This window comes from Carassius auratus, chromosome 34, assembly GCF_003368295.1.
Source record: "Carassius auratus strain Wakin chromosome 34, ASM336829v1, whole genome shotgun sequence".
NCBI classification, from domain to species: domain Eukaryota; kingdom Metazoa; phylum Chordata; class Actinopteri; order Cypriniformes; family Cyprinidae; genus Carassius; species Carassius auratus.
This window is the reverse complement of record NC_039276.1, coordinates 1648371-1675682: the sequence shown is the minus strand read 5'-3', so window position 1 is coordinate 1675682 and position 27312 is coordinate 1648371. Positions and strand designations below refer to the sequence as shown.

Sequence of the window (27312 nt, the reverse complement as noted above, 5' to 3'; positions counted from 1 at the left end):
CCACTTTTCTTCCACTCAAGACCAGCTGGTAGTTTAGGAAGACATCTACCTTCCCATTTTCCTCCTACAATGGCTTCACTCTTACACCAGTTTACTTTAGCTGAAGACAGTTGACCAAACTCATTTAAAATTACCTGTAAAGTGTTTACTTCTTCCTGATTTTTTATCATAACCACAATATCGTCAGCATAAGCTGATAACTTAATCTTACATTCAGATTGCGGTATACTCCACCCATCAATGTTTGCCCTAATCCTTAACAGCAGAGGTTCAATGGCTAAAGCATACAACATGCCAGAAAGTGCACACCCTTGTCTAATACCTCTTGTAATTTTAAAAGGAACACTCAACCCTCCATTAATTTTGAGTATACTCTCAATGTTTGCATACAACACCCCAATCATTTTGATAAAACCTGGGCTGAAACCAAACTCACTCAGAGTCTTCCAGAGGTACTTATGCTCAACCCGGTCAAAAGCTTTTTCCTGGTCTAAGGAAATAAGGCCAAAATCTAAACCCAATGATCCAGAGACGTCCAAAATATCTCGGATTAAACTAATGTTATCAAAGATCGATCTATTGGGAACACAGTATGTCTGGTCTATATGTATGACCCCACCAATCACTTCTCTCAACCTAAACGCTAAGGCTTTAGATAAGATTTTTATATCAGAGCATAAGAGTGACACAGGTCGCCAGTTCTTTATGTTTCTGAGGTCTCCTTTTTTCGGTAACAGGGTGATCACTGCTCTCCGGCAGCTTGTCGGCAGCGACCCTCTAGTCAAGCTGTCATTAATCACCTCCAGAAGATCATCACCCAAAACTGGCCAAAGTGATTTATAAAACTCAACAGGAATTCCATCGATCCCTGGAGCTTTCCCGCACTCCATACTCTTTAGGGCGTTGTACAGCTCACCTTTCGTAAAAGGTTTTTCCAACTCAGTGTTTGCTTCATCCGAAACTTTAGGCAGACTCACATAAAACTTACTGGCTATATCCTTCACCTCCACGTGACCACTCTTATATAACTCGGAATAAAAACCTACTGCTCTTTTTCTTATTTCCTTAGCCTCTGTAATTTCTGTACCAGATTCAGATAACAAGGAATGCATAGTTCTATTTTGGCCATTTTTCTTTTCAAGTCCAAAAAAGAAACTGGTTGGGCCATCCATCAGTGCTACACTCTGAAAACGCGAGCGTACCAGAGCACCCTGTGCTTTAACCCCCAACAAATCATCTAAAATTTTCTTTTTATCTTTTAAAATTTTAACACATTCTCTGTCTCTAACAGATTCCACTAAATTTTGTATTTCAATTATCTCTTTCTCTAGATCTTTCAGGGATCGGGAAATGTCTCTCGAAACATTGAGTGTATACATACGGCACAGTTGCTGTATCTCTATTTTTGCAATGTCCCACCATTGTTGCAAGGAATCAAAGGATGACTTCTTATTCTTAAACTGTTGCCAAAAATGGCCAAACACCTCACAAAAAAATTTATCTTGCAATAAAACCGTATTAAAATGCCAATAAGCACTTCTTGGCTTTACATTAGTGATAAAAACATTACAACTGACTAAACCATGATCTGAGAAGCCCACAGGAGAAATTGCACATTGTTTGATAATATTAAAATGATGTTTAAAACAATACCACCTGTCTAGTCTAGCCATTGTCACATAAAGTTCCCTCACTTGTGTCCATGTGTACTGCCTTTGTGTTTTATTTAGAACCCTCCAAATGTCATACAATTCACATTCTTTCAGAATTTGTTTTAAGACACACTGCGAAGGCATATGTGGTTCTTTGTGATTTCTATCAATTTTATCATCTTCTGTACAATTAAAATCACCCCCTAAAAATAAAAACTCTTCAGATTTACAACTCTTTACCATATCTCTAACTTTGTTTAAAAACAGCACTCTTTCACCTCCCAATACTGGGGCATACAAATTTATAAATACAACAGAAAAATGTTCAAACACAAGCCGTAGTTTCAGTAACTGTCCCTCGACTACATGCTCTACTTCACAAGAGACTGGATTTATATTATTTCTTAGTAAAATTGCTACACCTCCACTAGTGGTAGTCTTATGGCTCACTATCACCTTTCCTTCCCATTCCATCATCCATTCATTTTCATTTTTTAAATCACTATGTGTTTCTTGAAGAAACATGACATCAATCTTTTTTTGCCTTATCAACTCATAAAGTATTGCTCTTTTTCTGAAATCTCTTGCACCATTCATGTTCAGGCTGCCCAGTCTTAAATTACTCATAAATAAATGAGAAAAAAAAGAAACTGTGCAAAACAAAAACAAGAAATTGACAAAGAAAAAAGAAAAATTAAAACACTTCCTTTTCATCATTTAATCTTTTGGATCTCACCTTTTGAACAAATTTCTTTAACCTGTATACTTCCTGCTCTGTGAGACCCCCTAAACCAATTTCTTTCATTGACATTTTTGCAGCCTCTATGAACATTTCAGTATCAGGAAAAAACTCTTGTACTTGAACACCCTTCATGCCTTTTGTGTTCTGCAAAAAAGATTTAATTTTTTCAAGGGTGTAAGCACTCCTCCCAGATCTTCTTTGAGAAACTGAGTCAACTGAACTTACGGATTCACAATCACTTTCTGTCACAGAGTCATCTGAGTTATTTTGTTCAATGTCAGGCATGGTTTCTTGAACCATCTTTTCATTTATCTGATCTTCTTGAACCTGCTCTTTCCTAGCTTTTTTTCCTCTACTTTTTAGGGCCCGAGCACCGATGGTGTGAGGACCCTCTTGTATCTGCTTTGTTTATTAGGGCCCGAGCACCGATGGTGTGAGGACCCTATTGGAATTGCTCCGTTTATTATTATTATTATTATTCTTCTTCTCCAAAATGAATCGCATTTTTGAGGGCCTAAACATACTCAAAAAGTCATGAAACTTTGCACACACCTCAGAACCGGCGAAAATTTACATCTGATATGGGTTTCAGAAGTGGGTGTGGCAAAATGGCTCGACAGCGCCACCTATACACTTTCAACGGTGTGCGCCTCGAGCTATGTTTCACGTACATGTATGAAAATCGGTACACATATGTAACACACCAATAGCTACAAAAAAGTCTCCTGGTACGAAATCCGAATCCCAACAGGAAGTCGGTTATTTTTAATAATATGAGCAAATTTTGTGTAATTTTTGCCATTTCCATGAGTTGTATTTTAACGAACTCCTCCTAGAGACTTATTCAGATCAACACCAAATTTAGCATGCCTAATCTAAAGGCCTTTGCGATGTTAAATTGCGAAGATTTTGAGTTTTCATCGAAGGGCGTGTCAGTGGCGGCCTGGCGAATTTCGATGATTCGCCATGAAAAATGAAGTTGCTATAACTCAGACATACAATGTCCAATCTGCCCCAAACTTCACATGGTTGATAAGACTCTGGAACTGAACAGATTGACATGCCCATATTCAGTTATAGTCATAGCGCCACCTATTGGCAACAGGAAGTGACATATTTTATGCTCCGAAGAACTACTCCTAGAAATTTTATGACATCAATGTCTTTTTTGTGGTCAGTCTAATCTAAAGGCCTGTGCAATGTTAAACTGTGAAGATCTTGAGTTTTCGTTAAAGGGCGTGTCCATGGCGCTGTGACAAAGTTCGATGTCTCGCCATGGGAGTAGAAGTTGTTGTAACTCAGGCATAAAATATCAGATCTTGCCCAAACTTCACCTGTTTGATAAGAGTACTGACCTGCCCACATCTGGAGGCCAATATTCCATTGGGTGTGGCAAAATGGCTCGATAGCGCCACCTATACACTTTCAATGGAGTGCGCCTCGAGCTACGTGTCACGTACATGTACGAAAATCGGTACACATATGTAACACACCAATAGCTACAAAAAAGTCTCCTGGTACGAAATGCGAATCCCAACAGGAAGTTGGTTATTTTGAATTTTCCCTGCAAAATTGGTGTTGTTTTTGCCATTTTCAGGGGTTGTACTTTAACAAACTCCTCCTAGAGATTTATTCAGATCAACACCAAACTTGGTCAGTGTAATCTTAAGCCCTTTGCGATGTTAAATTGCGAAGATCTTGAGGTTTCGTTAAAGGGCGTGTCCATGGCGGCCTGACAAATTTCGATGTTTCGCCATGAAAAAGGAAGTTGCTGTAACTCAGACATACAATGTCCAATCTGCCTCAAACTTCACATGTTAGATAAGACTTCTGCCCTTAACAGATCTACATGCCCATATTCAGTCATAGTCATAGCGCCACCTGCTGGCAACAGGAAGTGTCATGTTTTACACCGCAAAGAACTACTCCAAGAAATTTTATGACATCAACATTTTATTTTGGTCAGTCTAATCTAAAGGTCTTTGCAATGTTAAATTGTGGAGATCTTTAGATTTTGTTAAAGGGAGTGTCCATGGCGCCATGACAAAATTTGATGTCTCGCCACAGCAAGAGAAGTTGTTGTAACTCAGGCTTGAAATGTTCGATATTCCCCAAACTTCACATGTTCGATAATACTCCTAGCCTGAACACATCTGAAGGCCAATATTCCATTATAATGATAGCGCCACCTATTGGCAACAGGAAAATTGGCACATATAAGTGACTTTGACATATTACACTTATATTAACGATTTGAAATGCATATTTCTCACCTTCACCTTTTTACTAAAGCCACACGATTGCGGTGAGCCCAGGTGCGAGGGCCCGTTCATCGCTGCTTGCAGCTTTAATTATTATTATTATTATTCTTCTTCTTCTTCTCCCGAATGAATCGCATTTTTGAGGGCTTTAACATGCTCAAAAAGTCATGAAACTTTGCACACGCGTCAAACCTGGTGAAAATTTTCGTCTGATATAGGATTCAGAAGAGGGTGTGGCAAAATGGTTCGACAGCGCCACCTATACTAAGAAAATCAACAGCCTTCCAGCTATGTTTCACGTACATGCACGAAAATTGGCACACATATGTAACACACCAATACCTACAAAAAAGACTCTTGGACCAAAATTCTAAACCCAACAGGAAGTCGGTTATTTTTAATATTATGAGCAAATTTTGTGCAATTTTGGTCATTTCCATGTGTTGTATTTTAACGAACTCCTCCTAGAGATTTCTTCAAATCAACACCAAATTTGGTATGCCTAATCTAAAGGCCTTTGCGACATTAAATTGCGAAGATCTTGAGTTTTCGTTGAAGGGCGTGTCCGTGGCGGCCTGGCGAATTTCGATGATTCGCCATGAAAAATGAAGTTGCTATAACTCACACATACAATGTCCAATCTGCCCCAAACTTCACATGTTTGATGAAACTCTGAACCTGAACAGATTGACATGCCCATATTCAGTTATAGTCATAGCGCCACCTATTGGCAACAGGAAGTGTCATATTTTACGCTGTGACGAACTACTCCTAGAAATTTTTTGACATCAATGTCTTTTTTGTGGTCAGTCTAATCTAAAGGCCTGTGCGATGTTCAGTTGTGAAGATCTTGAGTTTTCGTTAAAAGGCGTGTCCACGGCACCATGGCGAAGTTCGATGTCTCGCCATGTGAATAAAAGATGTTATAACTCAGGCATAAAATGTCCGATCTTCCCCAAACTTCACATGTGTGATAAGAATCCTGGCCTGAATACATCTGAAGGCCAATATTCCATCGGGTGTGGCAAAAATGGCTCGATAGCGCCACCTATACACTTTCAACGGAGTGTGCCTCGAGCTATGTTTCACGTACATGTACAAAAATTGATACACACATGTAACTCACCAATATCTACAAAAAAGTCTCTTGGTACGAAATCCGAATCCCAACAGGAAGTCGGTTATTTTGAATTTTCCCTGCAAAATTGGTGTTGTTTTTGCCATTTTCAGGGGTTGTACTTTAACGAACTCCTCCTAGAGATTTATTCAGATCAACACCAAACTTGGTCAGTGTAATCTAAAGCCATTTGCGATGTTAAATTGCGAAGGACTTGAGGTTTCGTTAAAGGGCGTGTCCATGGCGGCCTGACAAATTTCGATGTTTCGCCATGAAAAAGGAAGTTGCTGTAACTCAGACATACAATGTCCAATCTGCCCCAAACTTCACATGTTGGATAAGACTCTTGACCTGAACAGATCTACATGCCCATATTCAGTTATAGTCATAGCGCCACCTATTGGCAACAGGAAGTGACATATTTTACACTGTGACAGACTATTTCTAGAAATTTTATGACATCAATGTCTTTTATGTGGTCAGTCTAATCTAAAGACCTGTGTGATGTTTAGTTGTGAAGATCTTGAGTTTTTGTTAAAAGGCGTGTCCATGGCGCCATGAACAAGTTCGATGTCTCGTCATGGGAATAAAAGATGTTATAACTCAGGCATAAAGTGTCCGATCTTGCCCAAACTTCACATGTGTGATAAGGGTCATGGCCTGAACAGATCTGAAGGCCAATATTCCATTGGGTGTGGCAAAATGGCTCGATAGCGCCACCTATAAACTTTCAATGGAGTGCATATGCACATTCAATGGAGTGCGCCTCGAGCTATTTTTCACGTACATGTACAAAAATCGGTACACACATGTAACACACCAATACCTACAAAAAAGTCCCATGTTACGAAATCCGAATCCCATCAGGAAGTCGGTTATTTAGAATTTTCTCTGCAAAATTGGCATTGTTTTTGCCATTTTCAGGGGTTGTACTTTAACAAACTACTCCTAGAGTTATATTCAGATCAACACCAAACTTGGTCAGTTAAATCTAAAGGCGTTTGCGATGTTAAATTGCGAAGATTTTGAGGTTTCGTTAAAGGGCGTGTCCATGGCGGCCTGACAAAATTCTATGTTTCGCCATGAAAAAGGAAGTTGCTGTTACTCAGACTTACAATGTCCAATCTGCCCCAAACTTCACATGTTAGATAAGACTTCTGCCCTTAACAGATCTACATGCCCATATTCAGTTATAGTCATAGCGCCACCTGCTGGCAACAGGAAGTGACATGTTGTATGCTGTGACAAACTACTCCTAGAATTTTTTTGAGATTAATGTATTTTTTGTAGTCAGTCTAATCTAAAGGCCTGTGCAATGTTTACTTGTGGAGATCTTGAGTTTTTGTTAAAGGGCATGTCTATGGGGTCATGACAACTTTTGATGTCTCGCCACAGCAAGAGAAGTTGTTGTAACTCAGGCATAATTTGTTCGATCTTCCCCAAACTTCACATGTTCGATAAGAGTCCTGCCCTGAACACATCTGAAGGCCAATAGTCCATTATAATGAGAGCACCACCTGCTGGCAACACAAAGATTGGCACAAATATGGAGTTAACTTTGATATATTCCACTTATATTTATGAGTTTAAAAGCATGTTTCTCACCGTTCACCTATTTACTAAAGCCACTCGCTGCCGGTGAGCCCGTGTGCGAGGGCCCGTTCATCGCTGCTTGCAGCTTTAATTTCACTTGTTTTTCTCTTTAAAGTCGGTGTTTTAAACAGATTGTCATCCTCCACCATATCGATGTCTCCTGAGACTTCTACATTCACATAAGGTCCAGCAGCATCATTTACTTTTTCAATTTCCCCTTCTACTTCTTTCTCATTAGTTCCATTTACAGTTTCTTTTTGATTAGTTTGTTCACCACTCTCAAGCACTCCCCCTCCTTTTTCCTGATTCCCATTCTCCACATTAATTTTCTGTCCCTCACCTTCAATACCATTCCGTTGGCCTGCATCGTGTTCCACATTTTCAGGACACTCACGAGCAAGATGTCTTCCTTGTCCACATTTAAAACATTTCATTGTCTCCGATGTAACGTAAATCACATAATCAAAATCATCAATTCTAAACTTTAAAGCGAGATTCAACTCCGCACTCTCATTATTCAGAATCATATACACCTGCCGCCGGAAAGAAACAACATGCTTCAACTGTGCCGATTTGCAATTTAAATTGATTTTTTTAAACTGCGAAACAACTTTTCCGTGCCTGACCAGTTCTCTTTGGATCACTTCATCCTTTATAAAAGGTGGAACGTTAGACAACAAGATCTTTTTCGCCGGTTGAATCAAAGGCATTACCGGTGTGTACGAATCATTCAACACAATTCCACTAGCGACTATCTCATTAACCTTGTTCACGTCATCTAGGAATAAAACAAATGCACTGTTCATCCTAGATGCCGACAAGATACTGTTATACCCCACAACTTGAGCAACTGCTATACTGCAGCCCTCTATAGAGCAGCGCTCCGCGGAGATGACTTTAATGCCATTCCGTCGCGTTAGCTTATCAAGCTGTACGCTCTCCGCTGCTGCCATCTCCGACAGCGCACGCTGAACGCTCTCCCTAGCTCCAAGCAAAAACCTCCACAAATACACACAAAAAAACTTTGCCAAAGAAAAGATAGAAAAACTCACACAGCCCGCAGGCCAGCGCTCTCGCCTTCCACGCTCGTTCAGCTCAGACGCTCATGCATGCGCGCGCAAACACACACACACACACAGAGAGAGAGAGAGAGAGAGAGAGAGCGGGGGAGAGAGAGCGAGCGGGAGAGAGAGAGCGGGAGAGAGAGAGAGAGCGGGGGAGAGAGAGCGGGGGAGAGAGAGCGGGAGAGAGAGAGAGCGGGGGAGAGAGAGCGGGGGAGAGAGAGCGGGGGAGAGAGAGCGGGGGAGAGAGAGCGGGGGAGAGAGAGCGGGGGAGAGAGAGCGGGGGAGAGAGAGCGGGGGAGAGAGAGCGGGAGAGAGAGAGAGCGGGAGAGAGAGAGCGGGAGAGAGAGAGCGAGAGAGAGAGAGCGGGAGAGAGAGAGCGGGAGAGAGAGAGCGGGAGAGAGAGAGCGGGAGAGAGAGAGCGGGAGAGAGAGAGGGATAGAGAGAGAGCGCGAGAGCGTGCGAGAGGGAGAGAGAGCGGGAGAGAGACAGCGGGAGATAGAGAGGGATAGAGAGAGAAAGAGCGCGAGAGCGTGCGAGAGAGAGAGAGAGAGCGCGAAAGAGAGCGCAAGAGAGAGAGAGCGCGAGAGAGAGAGAGAGCGCGAGAGCGTGCGAGAGAGAGAGAGAGAGCGTGCGAGAGGGAGAGAGAGAGCGCGAAAGAGAGCGCAAGAGAGAGAGAGCGCGAGAGAGAGAGAGAGCGCGAGAGCGTGCGAGAGAGAGAGAGAGCGTGCGAGAGGGAGAGAGAGAGCGCGAAAGAGAGCGCAAGAGAGAGAGAGCGCGAGAGAGAGAGAGAGCGCGAGAGCGTGCGAGAGAGAGAGAGAGCGTGCGAGAGGGAGAGAGAGAGCGCGAAAGAGAGCGCAAGAGAGAGAGAGCGCGAGAGAGAGAGAGAGCGCGAGAGCGTGCGAGAGAGAGAGAGAGCGTGCGAGAGGGAGAGAGAGCGGGAGAGAGACAGCGGGAGATAGAGAGGGATAGAGAGAGAAAGAGCGCGAGAGCGTGCGAGAGAGAGAGAGAGAGCGCGAAAGAGAGCGCAAGAGAGAGAGAGCGCGAGAGAGAGAGAGAGCGCGAGAGCGTGCGAGAGAGAGAGAGAGAGCGTGCGAGAGGGAGAGAGAGCGGGAGATAGAGAGGGATCGAGAGAAAGAGCGCGAGAGAGAGCGCGAGAGAGAGAGAGAGCGCGAGAGAGTGGGAGAGAGAGAGAGAGAGCGAGCGAGCGAGGCCCCGGCCGCACACTCACCGTCTTCAAACAACACGAGCGCTGTCTTGCTCTCTCTCCCTCGCGCATATTAATCAGTTGACACGATGGTGTCGATGTTTCAATCATTTAAAATGAGAACGTAAGTGTGCTCACCCCATTTTTGTTTGTAAGAAAAAATTAGATTAGATTTCATATCTCAATATATATAGCAGAAAAATAAAATATTGCAATGTCTTTTTTTTCCAATATCGTGCAGCCCTAACGCCTATTTAAACTAATATAACGAATATACTGTCTTTATATTGTTTCTACATGAATTTGAAGATTGAATGTGAAAATATTGCAATTCAATTGTGATTAATTTCTGATTTTTTTTTTTTTTTGACTGACAGCACTATTATATTATATTATTTATTTTTGGTATCACAGTAACAAGATTTTTTCCTTATATCTATGATAACAAATTGTTGGAAAATGTGCTTAATTATCATAAAAAATCATTTAGGTTCATACTGAGATCTTAGATTTAGACTTTTGTTTTCTTTTGTGTTTCTGCATTTCAAATTTCAAGTTCGTCAAGTTGTATTATTGTGTGTTCTCGTGCATTCGTTTAGCTTTGACTCCTTGTATTTTGTATGTAAGGTTGAAGTTAATTTGCACGTTGATTTAGTTTGTGTGTACGTGTGTGTGTGTGTGTGTGTGTATGTGTGTGTGTGTTTTCACACCATCCCTGTGTTAAGGGCAAGGCCATGAGCAGCTGAGATCTTCAAATAGTTTGCAGTGTGTCTCTGGACTTTGTTTTTGGAGGATTTAGCACAGATGATTGAAATCCTTTCAGTGGTCACTTTGGCCTCTCGCTCACATCTGCTCCTCGTGTTTGTGGATTCAGCAGCTCGCTTTGAAGAAGGGATCAATGCTTTGAAGGCACCGGAAACAGACGACACACTCAGACGAATTTGCCCTTTGCACATTTCATTAGTCTGACAATTAAAGAAGGATAAACGTCCAAATGAGATCTGCCTGGAGTACCAGAGCCTCAAGCAGGGATTTATTACAGATGTGGGAAACATTGAGATTTGAGGGTTTGTTTGGACCTCTGCAAATCTCAAAAAATGTTGGTTGGGACAGCTGCATGTAGTTTTAAATGAACTAAAGTAAAAAATTATATTTAACCATTTTTTCCTTTGCTCTACTGTTTAAAAGCTCATACTTTTATTCAGCAAGGATGCAATAAATTGATCAAAAGTGCCAGTCAATACATTTATAATGTCCCAAATGATTTCGTTTTCAAATAAAATTTTTTTTTTTTACTTTGTTCATCAAAGAATCAAGTTTCCACCCAAATATCTGTCAGCACAACTGTTTTCAACGTTGATAATAATCATAAATGTTTATTAAGCAGTAAATCATCATATTTTCATGATTTCTGAAAATCATGTGACACTGAAGACTGGAGGAATGATGCTGAAAATTCAGCTGTGCATCACAGAAATAAATTACATTTTAACATATATTCAAGTAGAAACCGCTATTTTAAGTTGTAATAATATTTTATAATTTTAACTGTAATTCTGATTAAATAAATGCAGCCTTGGCGAGTAGAGGAGACTTCTACGATTGATCAGTAGTGTATATCACCTATAACAATAGATATCCATTAACAGTGATAGTTTTTTTTCATGTATTTTTAGAAAAACATTTAAAATTTCATAAAAAAAACATTTAAAAAAAAGAAAAAAAAGAGTAAGAATTCTTCAAAAAATAAATAATTAATTCTGATGAATCAAAAACTTTGTCATTTTAAAATGAATCTATAATTTAACCCTTCAAACCATCTTAGTCATGCATGACTTACTCTAAACATCAGTGTTTATATCATGTAACCTGTTTATCTATTCAAGCAGAGGATTTTCTGGAAAAATCTTCACATGGAGGAATTATAGAAATGATCAGAATTAGGTTCAGGTGGACTTGATACATGGACACCCCCCTCTTTTAGATTGTGGAAGTAATAACATGGATAGTATTCAAGTTATTGTCTTAAACCCTGGATGATCATGACCGAATGATCCTTATTCGACTGTGCCGAAGGGACTCTGGGATGCTTGTTGTTGTTCGGAGCGTGATGAGGTTCGTGTGGACAGTGTGTGGTCTTTGCTGACCACAGGAAAATATGATATGAGCTCATTTAAAAAAGAACAGGTAATGAAGTTAACCAATCAGTTACTGTTCAGAAACTATTCCTTTCAAAGCAGCCACATATGGTGAGAAAAGTGTGTCTGTGTGTGTGTGTGTATTTTTTTTTTAGTTCAAACATTTTTTAGATATATAATAATATTTATTTATAAAACTCAGAGTGTAAATGCTGAAGGAATAACACCGAACTGTGGCGGTCTCCTTTTGAGCTAAAGCACTGTTTCCTCAAACCAGCGGGTTATTGATCCTATTAAAGCCCTGTCACATGACGCTGACACATATTATGTGCTGTTTTAATCAGGAGAGAGAGCGACACTTTGCCTCATAACTGACCTCTACTGGAGACTTTGTGTCATTACCTCTCAAGGTCAAAGGTCAGGCGCACTGCTGAAGTTGTTTCAGTAACAGCGAGGCTGTCCAGTGATATAGTGTAGATGGTGTTAGCAGATGTTGAGACGAAGATGTCTTCAGAGAGATGGGAGATGGAGTATCTTTCAGGATGTTGGGTTCAGTGCCTTAAGATACTCTTTTGTTTTAAAGCTTGGATTAATAAAGCATGTTTGACTGTCACGACAGATCTGATTTAAAGTGTTTAATGTGTGTTTGTGTTTTTATATGAATGTGTGTGACAGAAGCGTTCTAAACGCTGCTCTAAACTGTAATCGAGGGCAATGATCTTAGTCTCACTTTAAACGTCCTGAAGGTCCTCATGCCCTGTCGACATTTACACTAAAACCATCTGTCTAGCTATTAATCCATTTACCATGTCTTACACGTGTTCTGCTATCATGTGTACTTTGAGACGGATCCAGAAATGCATTTCCATCCCAATTTCTAAAACAGATGTACATTAGAGAGATTTATAGGGAAGCTGATTCCTAGCTTATTTATGTATTTATTATATTTATTTTATAATAATTTGTTTTAATATAAAATATTATGTATTCTATTTTTATAATATTTCTTATTATTCTTTTGTATTGTATTTTATATTTATTTAACAATATTTTGTTTTAATATTAAATATAATTTATTTGATTTAATTAATTTTTATATTTATAATTTTTTATTTTGAATTTTATTTTTTATTTTATTATAAAATAACATTTATTTAACATTTTATTCTTAGATTATATATGGTCTTGTATTTTATTTATTTTATAATATTTGTTTTGTTTTGTATTGGTATATTTTATATTTATTTTATAATATTTTGTTTTAATATAAAATATAATTTATATTTATTTACATTTTTATATTAATGTTTTTTAATGTGAATTGTATTTTATATTTTATTATAAAATAAAATGTATTTTACATTTTATTCTTAGATTTTTTTAGCATCATATTATATTTTGTATTAATTTTATAATATTTTTGTTTTAATATAAAATAGAATGTATTCTATTTGTGTAATAGTTTTATTATTGTTTTGTATTCTTATATTTTGTATTTAATAATATTTTATTTTAATATATATTTTTTCATTTTCATATAATTTTTGTATTTGTTTATTGTGAATCTTATCTTATATTTATATTTATTATATATTTCTTGACAAATATATTATCTAAATATCCTGTTTATAAGTCTTTTACTCTATAAAATATAAATCTGTTAAGATGGCAATAATATTAGTTAGCATCTTTTCACAATGAATTGAACACTGGGTTGATTTTTTTAAAAGTTTTTGTTGTTTTTACAGGTGCTAACCTGACAATGTATTCTGAAATATTCTAGGTTTTTCATAATTGTTACTTTGTCTAATCAAAATATGTTAAACCAAACATCTTTTTTTTTTCTTTGTAAAAGCCCTTTAACTAACTAACTAACTAACTAACTAATAAATGATGTGCTAGAAGTGTTCAAAAACTCACACTGAAATCATTTCACCCAATTTAACAAACAGCAATTAATGAAGCACTCCATGCACTCTTTGTTTGCATATAAATGAAAAATAACTTTAAAACAAACTAAATATATTATCTACTAACATGAACCACATGTTCAAGTAATGTTTTATAAAATGACACACCTCACATTTCAGTAATCGTTAAGAAAAGAATGAGTCAAAATGATAAATTAGGCATTTTATCTGCTTAAAAGATTTGGTCCAGTTTTCACATTGGTCTGAACAAAAATGTCAGAAACTGATTTAAAATCTGAGGATGATCCTCATGTCCTCATCTTTAGATGAGTTTGATGAGAACATGTCTGAACATGATTTGATCATGCCTTTTAAAGAAATAGCGTTTCAGAGTCCAGAAGGTCCTGCAGAACCAGTATGATCCGGCTGGGTTCATGTTGATCGGTGATGTTAGTGTGTGTGTGGATTTACTATCTCTCCCCTAAAGCCAAAACCTGTTCAAGAACTTTATGGAATAAAATATATGAGTATTTTCTTCCACACGAATACATGAATCAGCCGTGCCATTTTCAACTCAGTGGCAGAACTAATATATGAATTGTCACACTGCCACTGATGCCAACTTTAAAAGGGTTTTCATGAATATCATATGAATTACCAACAGAAATGGACTTCTGTGTCATGTGGTTTAACATTTGTTTGCATTTCACTGCAGGCGTCAATAGATGGCAGTGTACATCACTGTGAGAGAGCTATTAGAGCATTAACTATCAGTCTGTGTGTGTGTGTGTGTGTGTGTGTGTTTCAGTAGAGATGCATTAAAGGCTACTCAAGATGCACAGCTTCCACTGTTTCCACTAACATTATGTTCAAATATAAAGTGATTTTGATAGTAAAAATCTGTCTTTAAATGTTTTAGTGTGTAAAAGGAACATAATTTGCTTTAATACAGCCCCAAAACATATTTGAACACTCAAGCATCACTTGTATGTTACTTACTCTTTTTTTTAATGTATGTATAAACGCATAAATGCATGCATTAATTTATGTAGTTAATTAATTTTATAAATAAATTTATGTGTTTATTTTAACCAATATTTATTTATAGTGGTTGTTTCTAAAATAGTTTTTTGGGCTGCTAATTTACTATCATTGATACAATATTATAGTTTTTGTTTTAATTTGTATTATTTGTTTTCATTGTGTTTTTATTATATTATTGTATCATTTTTATTTAATTTAAATTTAAACTAACATAAAAATTTAAATGTTTGGTAACTTGCTGAATAATATTTTTTTTTACTGTTTATGTTTATTTTATTTCAAGTGATTATTAATTTTTTTTTTTCTCAGTTTAAATTGTATTAAACGGTAAGAAGCCTGCTAAGAAGTCTTAAGCAAACTTCTCTATTTAATCTCATTTGCATCTGGGATTTTTATTATTGGATCTTGATAAGTGAGTGTTTCATATCAGAATTGAGGATTTGGTTGTCATCTGAAACGAAAGATGAAGCAAGTAATTGCATTGAGATAAATGATTACGAAGACTGTTGATCTCACTGCATCATAATATTCACAATAAGAGCAGCGATGTGCATGAAGAAAATAAACCGGGTCAGTTATGATTTCATGTGGACTTCTTCGCTTGAATCATCCCTTCATCTAGCTCTGATTTCTGTCTGTCTTTACACACGTGTCTGTTTCATTTGTGATCTCCTGATCAAAACCTACAAGCTTTATGGGGCTCGAGCGGGATCTGAAGGACGCTTTCGGAGAGGAATTTCAGGATGGCATGACCTTTTGTGTGTCAGATGCCTTTCATCTCAAACCTGAGGCTGTTTTTTATACACATTATTTGTGTTAGCGACATTAGTGTTTCAGTGACAACTAGCTGCAGCTTGCAAACAATGTACAGTAGCTAACACATGAAATGAAAATGGTCCCAGTTTACATACTCAATATGTGTTTCTGGTTGTATTGTGCTCGATTTATCTATGCATGTTGTTTCCAAAATATGCTTTTTAAAATATATTTAATTCCATCATACGACTACTGTTAAAAAAATTTTAGTCATTGTTTTTTAATTTTTTATTTTATATTCATCAAAAACTCCTGAAAGAAAATGTATCACAGTTTCATCAAAAATAAAACGATAATAATCAAATATGTTTTTTTTTTTTGTTTTTTTTTGCAGTAAATCAGTATATTAGCATGATTTCTGAAGATCATGTGACACTGAAGACTGGAGGAATGATGCTGAAAATACAGCGGAGCATCACAGAAATAAATTACAGTTTATCATATATTCTCATAGAAAACAGTTATTTTAAATTGTAATAATATTTCAAAATTTTTACTGTATTTTCGATCAAATAAATGCAGTCAGAAAAGACTTCTTTCAAAACCCCAAACTTTTAAACAACGGTTTATTTTTCCAACCCTTGCCTCCAATCAGCTGTCTCCATTCTGGTATGAAGCTTTGCATTTATTAATTAATAAAAATCAAGTCTGCTTCACATTATGTAAGTAAAATAGTTTGGGACTGCAGTTTCAAGGCCTTAAATAGAGTCTCTTGTAGAGGAATGTGTTTATAATGTGTGCATGCACGAGTAGACGGAGAGAAACGCACTCATTATCACACAAAGATCTCACACCCGTCTCTTCAGAGTTAAATAGCGCTGGTTTCCTGCTGTAGTTCACATTCCCCGAGCTGTGGAGATTGTTGCTGAATTCACCCGCTCTTTACTCTTTACATAAGACTCTTTCTAATTGAGCTTGGACTGATTCCATACGTCTCTTTCTGTTGTGAAGGACCCATCAGAAAGCCCAAGTATGTGGAGAGTCCTCGCGTTCCTGGAGATGCGATCACGCCGTCGCTGAGGAAGCTTCCCGACGGTGCGACTGGTGAGTGAACACACATGCTGTGATTCAGCTCAGAGATGTGTGTGTTTCAGAATCAACCTTTGTTTTTATTGGATAGCGTAGAAGATTGTTGATGACGTCAGTGCTCCCACAGTCACAGATGACCAGGAGATTGGTTTAATACATACATATTTTTAATTAGGCTCAGATTTAAAATGTTCTGTTGGTTCCATTATCTATTCTAAATATTATCATAATATTGTGTGATTTTTGTTTTTTTTTTTATGATAAAAAATAATAATAATTGAGTATTGGGTAAAATGCAGTTTTTCTTTAAATTTGCTATAATTTAATAATTCATTTCTGAACATTATTATTATTATTATAAAAAAACGAAATAATATTATAATATTTTATTTGAAGTCAATTTTTTTTTTTTTTTTGCAGTACATTTGCTATGATTTACAGAAGAGACCAACTAAAATATCTTTCAGTGTAATAATCTTGCAGGCCTATTTACAACAAATATACATTTATGACATATTAAAAGACTAATTACTTTCACCCCAAATACTAATTAGTTTTAATTAATTATTATTTTTTTTTTTTACATTTGCCACTATCCTGGGTTTTGCCCATTGCTCAGTCATTTTTTTTGCTAATTTAAAACACAATCAAATTTAATATGCCCCCTTATTGTTTTATGTATATGTACACATCAGAATAAGCAAGTTGTTTGATTTTTACATAAATATTGTTTTACACTGAATGACAATGTCTATTTAAACCAAATCTTGACATTTTATTCTCCAAAAACTTATTTGAAACCTTAAAAGTAGAATTTACTTACATCTATGGACATAAAATCACTTTTATAAATGTATTTTGATGTGGACATCTTAACATATTTGACCCACGAACATAATATTGGCCAACATGATCTTTAAATATATATTTTTGTCCATTTATTTTTATTTTTTCACTCGAAAATGACACATTTCATGAGTTAAATTGGCAAAATCCATTCTTAATATTATTAAAATCTATTATTATTGTGTAATATATTATCATTATTATTATTATGTAAAATGCATAATAAAAATCTATTTTTTTCCAAGCTATTATTTTTATTGGATAAAACTACTCTTCAGTTATATTAAACATGTTTTGCATTACATTTGGTATCATTAAATTGCATTATTGATATATGATCATAATATTGGCCTCCCTGATGTCTAAATAGTGCCATTGTCGAAATCCTTTTGCTGTAAATACACAACTCTGGAGCAGTCATAATTCGTTGGTCAAACATTTGAGAAACTTTCATTTATTTACTTAAATGTCATGTTTTGTCTGTTTTTATGTTAAATTATGTATGTAAGCAAAGCAGTATGTGTGTCATTAAATCTGCTTCATGCATTGCTTCATGGGATAATTGCGTGTGTGTGTGTGTGTGTGTAGAGTGTGCTCGTGTGTTGTCAGTAGTGTGTAGTGCAGATTCTGTGCTGGGCGGACACAGAGTTAACAGTGTTGTCTGTGTGTATCTTTAGATCATATCACTGGACACTGGATTGTGTTGGTCACAGGAGAGCGTGAGACATCAGAGTTTTCCAAAAAAAAACTAAAGTAGCGTATAACATGGGATTCTTCTTGATGTGGTGCTGGACATTCACATTGATGTCTCACAACTAATGATGCACTAGGATTTTTATTATTATTATTATTATTTTTTATTTTTTATCAAGCAATCATTATTAATATAATATTATTAAAATATATAAAATAATTGTATATAATTGTATTGACATTTGAATGACTACTGGGTACATTTAAGCAATGTTTTTGCATTACATTTGCTATCATTAAAGTTTATTATTAATGTATAAATATATAACTAATTTATTATTCATATAAATTTATTAATTTTTTTGCATTAAATTTGCATTATTAAAATAATTAATTGATATATGAACTTATTACTGGCCACCCTGACCTTTACATTTATATATAAATGTAATTTTAGCAAGCTCCAACCAGTTTTCATCTCAGGGGAAAAAAGTGATTCTTTTTTGCAGTTTGCATAACACATATTCGTTCCTTGGGAAATATTTGATGTGGCATTCTGAGCATGCTGTTTGTGTTGGTTAGTTGTTGTAAGTGAGATGCTTTAGATAGTGTGAATAGTTAAGGGTGTTGAAGTAGGTCTTGTTTTCTAGCTGGTTTATGTGCTGCATACCTTTCAAATCTCAATCACAGCCCAGTTAGCTCAACTATACCTTCACACACACATATAAGGGTCAACACTGTTTACATGGGGGTCTGTCACATGTTATTTTAACCCTGAGAGAGTTTATATATAGCAGCATCTCCATTCATTCCCACAGGCTCCAGGTTAACATCGCCTTCAAGTCATGTTGAAATGATCATATTCATGAACACAAGATTTTCTGTCAGCCCTGACTATCAAAGTTAGGTTTATGTCAGTTAAATCTGCATGGTGGAAGATAATTGCAGTATCTATAAATGTATCTATATGTCAATGTTTTAGCTTCAGTCTTAGTTTTAGCAATTGTAGTTTAAGAATCTGTTCATTAAATTTTTTTTTAAGTTTTATCGAAATATTTTATTTATTGTTAGTAATTTAATAATTAGATTTTATAATTTTTCATTTCATGTATTTAGCAATTATAATACATCAGTTCATGAACATAACAATCAGTTCATTAACGTAATAAATATTTTTATATATTATTTTATATTTATATATTTATTATATATCAGGTATTTAATTGTTTTCTATTTTAATAATTATACAAATATTATATATATATATACATATATATATATATATACATATATATATATATATATATATATATATATATATATATATATATATATATATATATATATATATACATACTTTTTTAAGCAATTACAGTTCATCAGTTCATGAGCGTTTTTGTATATATTTTGTAAAAAGATTTGCTTCATTTATATTTTTTGTGTATATGTATATTTCATATTTTAGTTTTAATAAGTTTAGATACAAATCACTATGATTTTTAAAAATATAGTTTTTATAAGTTTTAGTTTGTATTGTTTAAAAGCAGTTGAGGAGTTAGCATTCATAGCTTGACATTGAAACTTAGCAAAACCTTCTGAATTTAAATCCTTATTTACACTTTAATTGCATTTACACAGATGTTTAAATGTAATAATGTACAATAGAATCCCAATGAAGAAGCAATTCATAAGCGTTGTGTATTTGCATTATCGCCACTTTAACTCCATATCGCCATCTGCAGGAGAGGAGTGTTAACACATGCACTGGTGAAATTACTAGGGCTTTATATTATTAGTGCTTTATTTAGGTTTAGCTTTTTCGCTTTAATTGTTTTCAAAAGTTCTTTTAGTTTTATAACTCCTGAACTCATGGTTATCAGCGGGACACAAAACAGCTCCCGGCATTCCCAAGACTTCCCAACCTTCCCGGGAATGTGGCGGCTCTGTCCTGTTCTCACGCCTGATCTCCCAAACATTCAGTAAAAGTGTAGTTGAAGGAAGAAAGCAAACAGTGCCATGTGGAATTAGTCAGCATGCTTCACTAATAGCATTAATAACACATAATTAACCCCAGTGTGTGTGTACTTCATAATGATTGTTAATTACAGCTTCTTGACTGAAAGAGTTATTAACACGCACTTGTTTCCTCATCACCTGAAGTCAAAGCGCTCAAAAACAGTTGAGTCTGAAAACTGCTGCCAAGAGCAAATCATGTGTCCGTAAAGCAGTGAAGAAAAGTGCATTTTCTACAAACTGTTGCTCCAATATATTAGATGCTGTACTAGTTTTTGTTTGATATTATAGATTTTGTGTTTTTTGTTTATTAGAATCAGATTGGTTGTATGGTGTATGATATTAGACATTAATTATTAATTATTTCAGTCTTTTTTTTGCTTTTTACTTAGACATTTACCTTTGTGTAACATATTTAAAAATAAAATAATTAATAATTAAATTGAATGACGTCATAATTAAATGATACAAAACATATTAAATGTTTAATAGGAAAGCACTGTTAGACGTGATATTTAGCAAATCCCAAATATACATATTTATGTATATTATTTGTATTTATTATTGCATATTTTTACTGAGATGCAGCATAGTTTACCTGACCTTTGCATCACACAATTAAAACACAAATTATTTCATATTAATTTAAAAGTATTAGAAAACACTGTTAAATGTTATCTTTAGCAAATCTCAAAATGAACTATTAATTAATTCGTTCATTAATTTTTTGGATCTTTTTGGTACAAATTTTGACATTCACCTTTGCATGACACATTTAAAACCATCATAATTTAATGTTTATTAATATTAATAAATCATTAGATGTTTAATCGAGAAGAACTACTGTTAGATGTGATCGTTAGCAAATCTCAAAATGAATATTTATAAATTTTTTATATATTTACTTAAATGCTATATTCTGAGTTATGCATAACTGACTTAAAAACTTTAATATTAGAATGTACTATTAATAAAATAAAATGTAATAGTACTGTTTAATCATTAATACTATTTAATAGAAAACACTGTTAAATGTGTATGTTTATCAATGTTATGTGAATGATTATTAATTTGAATAAAGTTAAAACAAAATAGGGTAGAAATACGCCACCATAATTATTGATAAAAATTATGAATTTATTGGCTTATAAGCAGAATTGTAATATTGTTCATCCCTGAACACGGACTGCATTACGCTTTGCTCTCTGACAGATTTAGCAACACAACAACCCAAAATGAGCTTGTTTATAGCTTGAAGCACTTGTGTTCACAGTCCAGATCCAGTCTTGAGACTAAAACCACAAGCAAAACTTCAACACTGATTCCAACTAGGACCAGAAATGCCAACAGAGCTATGTCTGGACTCTTTCTGAGCACTCTTGCTGAAGCTGTGCATGTTTTCTGCTCCAGCGCTTTAAAGTGGAAAGGTCTGCATTCATCAAGTGTGCATTACAGCTCTCACAGTGTGTGTGTGAGCGAGTTCAGCTCTTAATGAGAGCAGCTTTCACACACACATTCTGTAAACACTCCAGCAGATCTCACACATGTCCTGTTGGGCTTTGATGGCCTGTAAATCTCTCTTAAGGGTGAGGATGTTGCTTTGGTTTTTGCCCTTCGGTCATGACATTATTTAAACCGCAGAGTTATTTCAGAGTCAATTGATGTATATCCAGCGGCTAACTGGAGATTTCTGCAGATGGAAGATATTTACCATGCATACAGTGTGTATAGAAAATAATCAACCCCCTTTAAAATAATTAGATTTTGTTGCTTTGCAGCCTGAAATAAAGACAGACTCAGCTTTTGTTCTTCACCAGCTGTATTACCTGTATATAACATCCAAGTGAAAGACAAACAAAAAAACCTTGGAAAAAGGATCATCCACCTTCTAAAAATGACTGTAGGACAATTTGCAATTTGTGAGTTTATATAAGTGTATAAAGTGACCAGTGTGTAATAAAGGCTACACAGTCGTTGGTGAAAAGTGTGCAGAGCTCAATACGCAGCCCTGTGGAGTTCCCATGTTTGTGATGATTGTTTTATATATCTGATGTCTGATGTTTTAGATGTCGGATCTATCCATCCGCCCATCCGTCTACCTGTCTATCTATTAGGGGTGGAACGATACATCTATTCATACCGAACCATCACGGTACAGACTCTCTGTTCGATGCATGAGGCCTTACAACGAATATACGCAATCCACCCCCAATCCAGAAGTGCCTGCAGTAATGCGACGCTGTTAATTATTATTTATTATGTAAATTATAGGCCTTTTACTTCAGTTCCAGTGGTGACACAGAGGCAGGCGTGCTGATGTTTGGTACACTGTATTTTATTTTGATAAAGTAAAAACTGCGCTGTCAAGTTAGCAATGCTGGAACTGGTTTGTTTTGTGTGTGTGAGCACTGGCGCGATCACTTCAATTGTTTTCTTATACCAGCAGGATCAACGTATTGTCTTATTAATAATGCATCACTGTATAAAGCTCTGCTTGTAGTTGTGTACACTCACAATGAAAACAAATCATTGTGCTTTTGTAAAATAAAGAAAACAAATAGGATGTTGCTTTCTTCCATTTGAGTTTCCTTTCTGTGAACAAATGAAGCCTGTCACAAAAATGTATTGAAACTGAGCATATATAGGATATATCATTTTTTCCCTTGTTTATCTGTAAACGAAAACAAATATATTCATAAATGTATTCCTTGCATGTATGTACTGCAGATTATATATATTTAACATAATTTAATAATATTTAGTATTTTCACATCGAGGTGGAAAATATAGTAATTTGTACCACTGTCTGTTCAAAACAAATTAAAAGAAATCAAGCACAGTAGATTTTTTTTTTCTGTTGTACCAAAATCGTATTGAACCATGACCCCTGAACCGAGATACATACCGAACCATGTCATCTGTGTACAGTTCCACCCCTACTGTCTGTCTGTCACTTCAAGGGCATTCAAGGGCTTTTAACTGTTTTTATTTTATTTTAATATTCTAGTAATTTCCTAATCCTCTTGTTTTTGAATGATGAACTGTAGTTCATACAAGGGTTTGTGTGTTTGATCATACACAAACATTTACAGGTTTCCTTGACCGGCATCTCCAGGCAGGAAGTAGCGCAGATGCGTTCTTGTCAGTGCTATACAAAAAAAAAAGTTTGGGTCACTTTGATTTCCTCATATCTGTGCTGAAACTTAATTTCAGCTCAGTAATTGAGTTTCTTGTGTGGTCTGCTCTTGCGTAGAAGATTTACTTTGAGAGGTACACCATCAAAAACAATCCAATGAAGGGCATAAATATTGTTTACAAAGTTGAGATTGCCTCTTAAGATCTTGAAATGAAACCTCCAAGGCTTCATGCGATGCTTCAGAACAAAGTTTATCATTCAAACTCCTGTCCCGCAGGTAGACTGTGTTCGTTTTCTTGAAAACTCCTGTTAAAATCTGACAATGTCCTTCAGATGATGTAATATTTATGTAAGAGCTTCAAAAGGTTATGAAGCTCTCTGTGTTTCAGGGCTGTTTGAAACCATTTCAATGCTGAAATGTGTCATAAACGTGAGGATTTTCATAATGAGCAGCCCCAGATATAATCAAAAACTTCTACTGCTTTAATTCTTTAGTTCATTGATTCTTAACCGGTTAGTCGTGACCCAAACATAGGTTCAGATGTGTTCTAATTTGTCACAGACAGCAGAAAAAACTATAAGAAAATACAAATAATAACACTACATTATCAATTATAGTTAATGGACTTATTTAGCACAATGCAGTGATTTATTTTATGAAAAAAGCATGAAACTATCATCATTCAAGAGATTTTTCTGTTCAGTCTGTCAGGTTAATCAATTTGCATGTTGCTGGGCCAGTGCTGTGCTTGTTAATATTAATATTATAAAATGTCATTCTTTTTTTAGGACATTTTGTTGAATCCGTCCACTTTATGTCCTAAAGCAAGAGTAGTTGAGATTTATTGCTTAGCAATATTTTGCTCATGCTGAAAGAAAGTGCATTTACATAGAAATTACACTGCTTATCTGTTCTGAATATTTCTACACATACAGAGCCGTGTCATTATGAATTCTTAGTCAGCTGCCGCCCACCATTTACCTCACACAGCTCGTTAATTAACCTACGTTAAAGGGTTTGTTCACCCAAAAATTTAAATAAGCCCATAAATATCTCACCCTCAACGCATCCTAGATATGACTTCCTTCTTTCAGACAAATCCAGTCGGAGTTATATAAAAAAATTGTCTTTTGATCTTCCAAGCTCTTTAATGGCATTAAGCTAGTGTTTTGGTGCATCAGTCCAAAAGAAGTGAAATAAAGCGCCCATCCATAGTAAAAAGTGTCTCACATGCCACTGGGGGATGAACAAAGGCCTCCTGTAGGGATTGTTTTTTTATAAGAAAAATAACCATATTTAAAACCTAATAATCCCTTGAAGCAGATCCATGGGATTGACGTATGAGGTCGGTTTTGCGCATGTGAAGCTCAGAAGTGACTAACATGGAAGCGCAGAAGAGATAAAAAGAAAAAAAAAACGGACATGAATTAGAAGTACAAAACGAGGATTTGTAAAGAAGAATGTCGGAGGATTTTGATATAAGCCAAGAAGAGACTGATGTTTTTCCTTTGCTCCTATGAACAAGCATTGGTTTTCACAAGACTCACCAATGCTGACATCTTACTTCATCCTCCCAGAGCTACTTCAGTGTACAGTAGAGCTTAAGATCTTTGCCCGAACCCGACGGGACCCGATGGGACCCGACGGGTTCGGTGTTCATTTATATCATCTTACGCGGGCTCGGGTCGGGCTCGGGCTTGCACTCAGGTTTGCGAGGTAAACGAGCGGTCATGTGATTTGTTTCGATTAGCGTGAGAAAGATGCGAAAATGTATGCTGAGTAGGTGTAACGGAGGCCTGCCTCTGGCGATTAAGTTTTGGTTGCACCAGCAACTAAAGCAAAGTCTGAGGTGTGGAAATGTTTTGACCATTTTTATAATGAGAATAATGAGCCAATAATGACGCACCATCAGTGAGCGCAGGAACACGCTGAAGCCATCTACAGTGGATTCAATAATTTTCCAAAAACATGTAGGCTTAGCCTAATCGCTGTGAGTAATAAAGTTTTTTAAAATTAAAACTAAATATTCATTGAGTCTTAAAAGTGCATAATGTGGACAGAGTATTTACGCTAATGTTGGCATTATTCTTTTATTAAATGTCAGCTGATAGTGGCGAAGCAAATCCAGAGCCTTTATCTTAATTTCGTTATTGCCAAATACCCATCTTAATTAAAAATGTATCTTAATTTAATTTGTTAAAAAAGACTCGTTTTTATTGGTGCGTTGGTCTATAGGCTAAAGGAGCCTATGTCTATTTAGAGTGCTGAGATGTTACGATGTTACAGAGGACTTATTTTATTTCTTTATTCCAACTTCCAAGTGGTGTAGTCTACGTTAGTAAATTATGTTAAAACATGAATAAATGACTAATTTTGAACAGAGGCAAAAGAGCTGTGTGTGTGCGCACATTTGAATAATGTCGGGCTGTAAACGGGTTCGGGCTTTTAAAAAGCTGTCAATCAAAATGTACTTGTCGGGCTCGGGCCAAAACCTGTGGGGCTCGGGTCCTATCGGGTCCTAACTTTTAAGGCCCGATTACAGCTCTAGTGTACAGCTGTTGGCGCAAGCTACATTTAAAGTGATTATTATGTTTTGAATATGGATATTTTTCCTACAAAAACGCATCGATTTGCTACAGAAGGCCTTTGTCCACCCCCCGGAGCCGTGTGAGGCAACTTTTATTATGGATGCATCCACTTAATTTCATGTCTTTTGGACCGATGAATTGCATCACCAGCTGACTGTAATTAAACAGCTTGTAAGATCAAAGTAAATTTTTTTGATTGAATTCATCTGAAAGAAGAAAGTCATACACGCCTAGGATGACTTGAGGGCGAGTAAATAATGGGCTAAATGAAATTTTTGGGTGAACTAACCCTTTAACGGCACTGCCTTCTTAAAATGGTCAGAGAGGAAGATTGTGTGAATGAAAGTGTGTGGAGACACTGTGATCAAGTTATGCACAGTGAATGCAAGTGATTTATGACAATGGGATACTGTGTTAAAAAAAACCCACACAAGTGATGTTTGAGTAAGAGAGTTGCATTTGCATCTTTATACTGTATGTCCTCCACCAGTCCTCCCTATAGTACATTCATATAAATCTGATGTGGATAAATTAGGTCCTTGTTTGCCTGCGGGCCGGTGGACATGTGTGATGTCATTGACTGTCACATTCCCCGAGGCCATGACTGGTACCTGCCACGCGTTTGCTTTCTCTGCTGCACAATATACTATTTTTAGCCCCGTCCCGAAATGCTCCAGGGGCCTGCGGTAGGTTAAACGTGTGGTTTGTTCATGGCTCTTGTGTGCTTAGTTTTATGGGCTACTCTGTGTTAATAATGTTAAGAAATAGTCCTGTTTTATGAAGATGTTTGTATATTAATACGTCTGTCTGATGAAAGCATTTTACAGCGGGTCCCCGGGAGCAAACGGAGAGTATTAAAGAAATAGTTCTCTTAAAATTAGATTTGTCATCATTTAATGTTGTTTCCAAACCTGATTAGGTTTCATATGGACTGCTTCTATGAAACTTTAATGGATTTTTTTGCCATTATGTTGCTTGACAGCATCCTCATAATTTTTTTTTTATAGAAAAGCTTTTTTTGTGTCACTATTGAAAAATAAGTGCACTTCTTAATGACACGAGGTAAGTAAATGATGAGTGAATGTTCCTTCAGTAAATCCTGAATCTGTTTCACCCTGTACAGTAATGGTGTGTTCTTCATATGGCTTTTCAAAGTAAATTTGGTGTATGAGTGTCAGTTGTTTAGAATATGGAGTAGTGATGTGGAGACTGTGTCTCAGTTTCAGGCGGCTCGTCCCAGACCACCCACAGTCCATTCACATAACTGCACATTTGCACATAACTGAGCCATTCACCCAATATGCATATGACAAGGGCTATACATATACATACATACATACATACATACATATATATATATATATATATATATATATATATATATATATATATATATAGACACACACAGTACAGACCAAAAGTTTGTACACACCTTCTCATTCAAAGAGTTTTCTTTATTTTCATG

General features: G+C 36.0%; 1 protein-coding gene across 2 annotated transcripts in view; it reads left to right on the top strand.

The window, feature by feature from the left end:
- The window catches only part of LOC113052916 (protein TANC1-like), a 139064-nt gene that overhangs the window by 34243 nt on the left and 77509 nt on the right, over window positions 1-27312 (top strand). For both annotated transcript variants that reach the window (XM_026217394.1, XM_026217395.1), the window contains exon 4: window positions 16493-16585. In XM_026217394.1, coding sequence (XP_026073179.1) covers window positions 16493-16585 — 93 coding nt within the window. The remainder of the gene's footprint in view (window positions 1-16492; window positions 16586-27312) is intronic.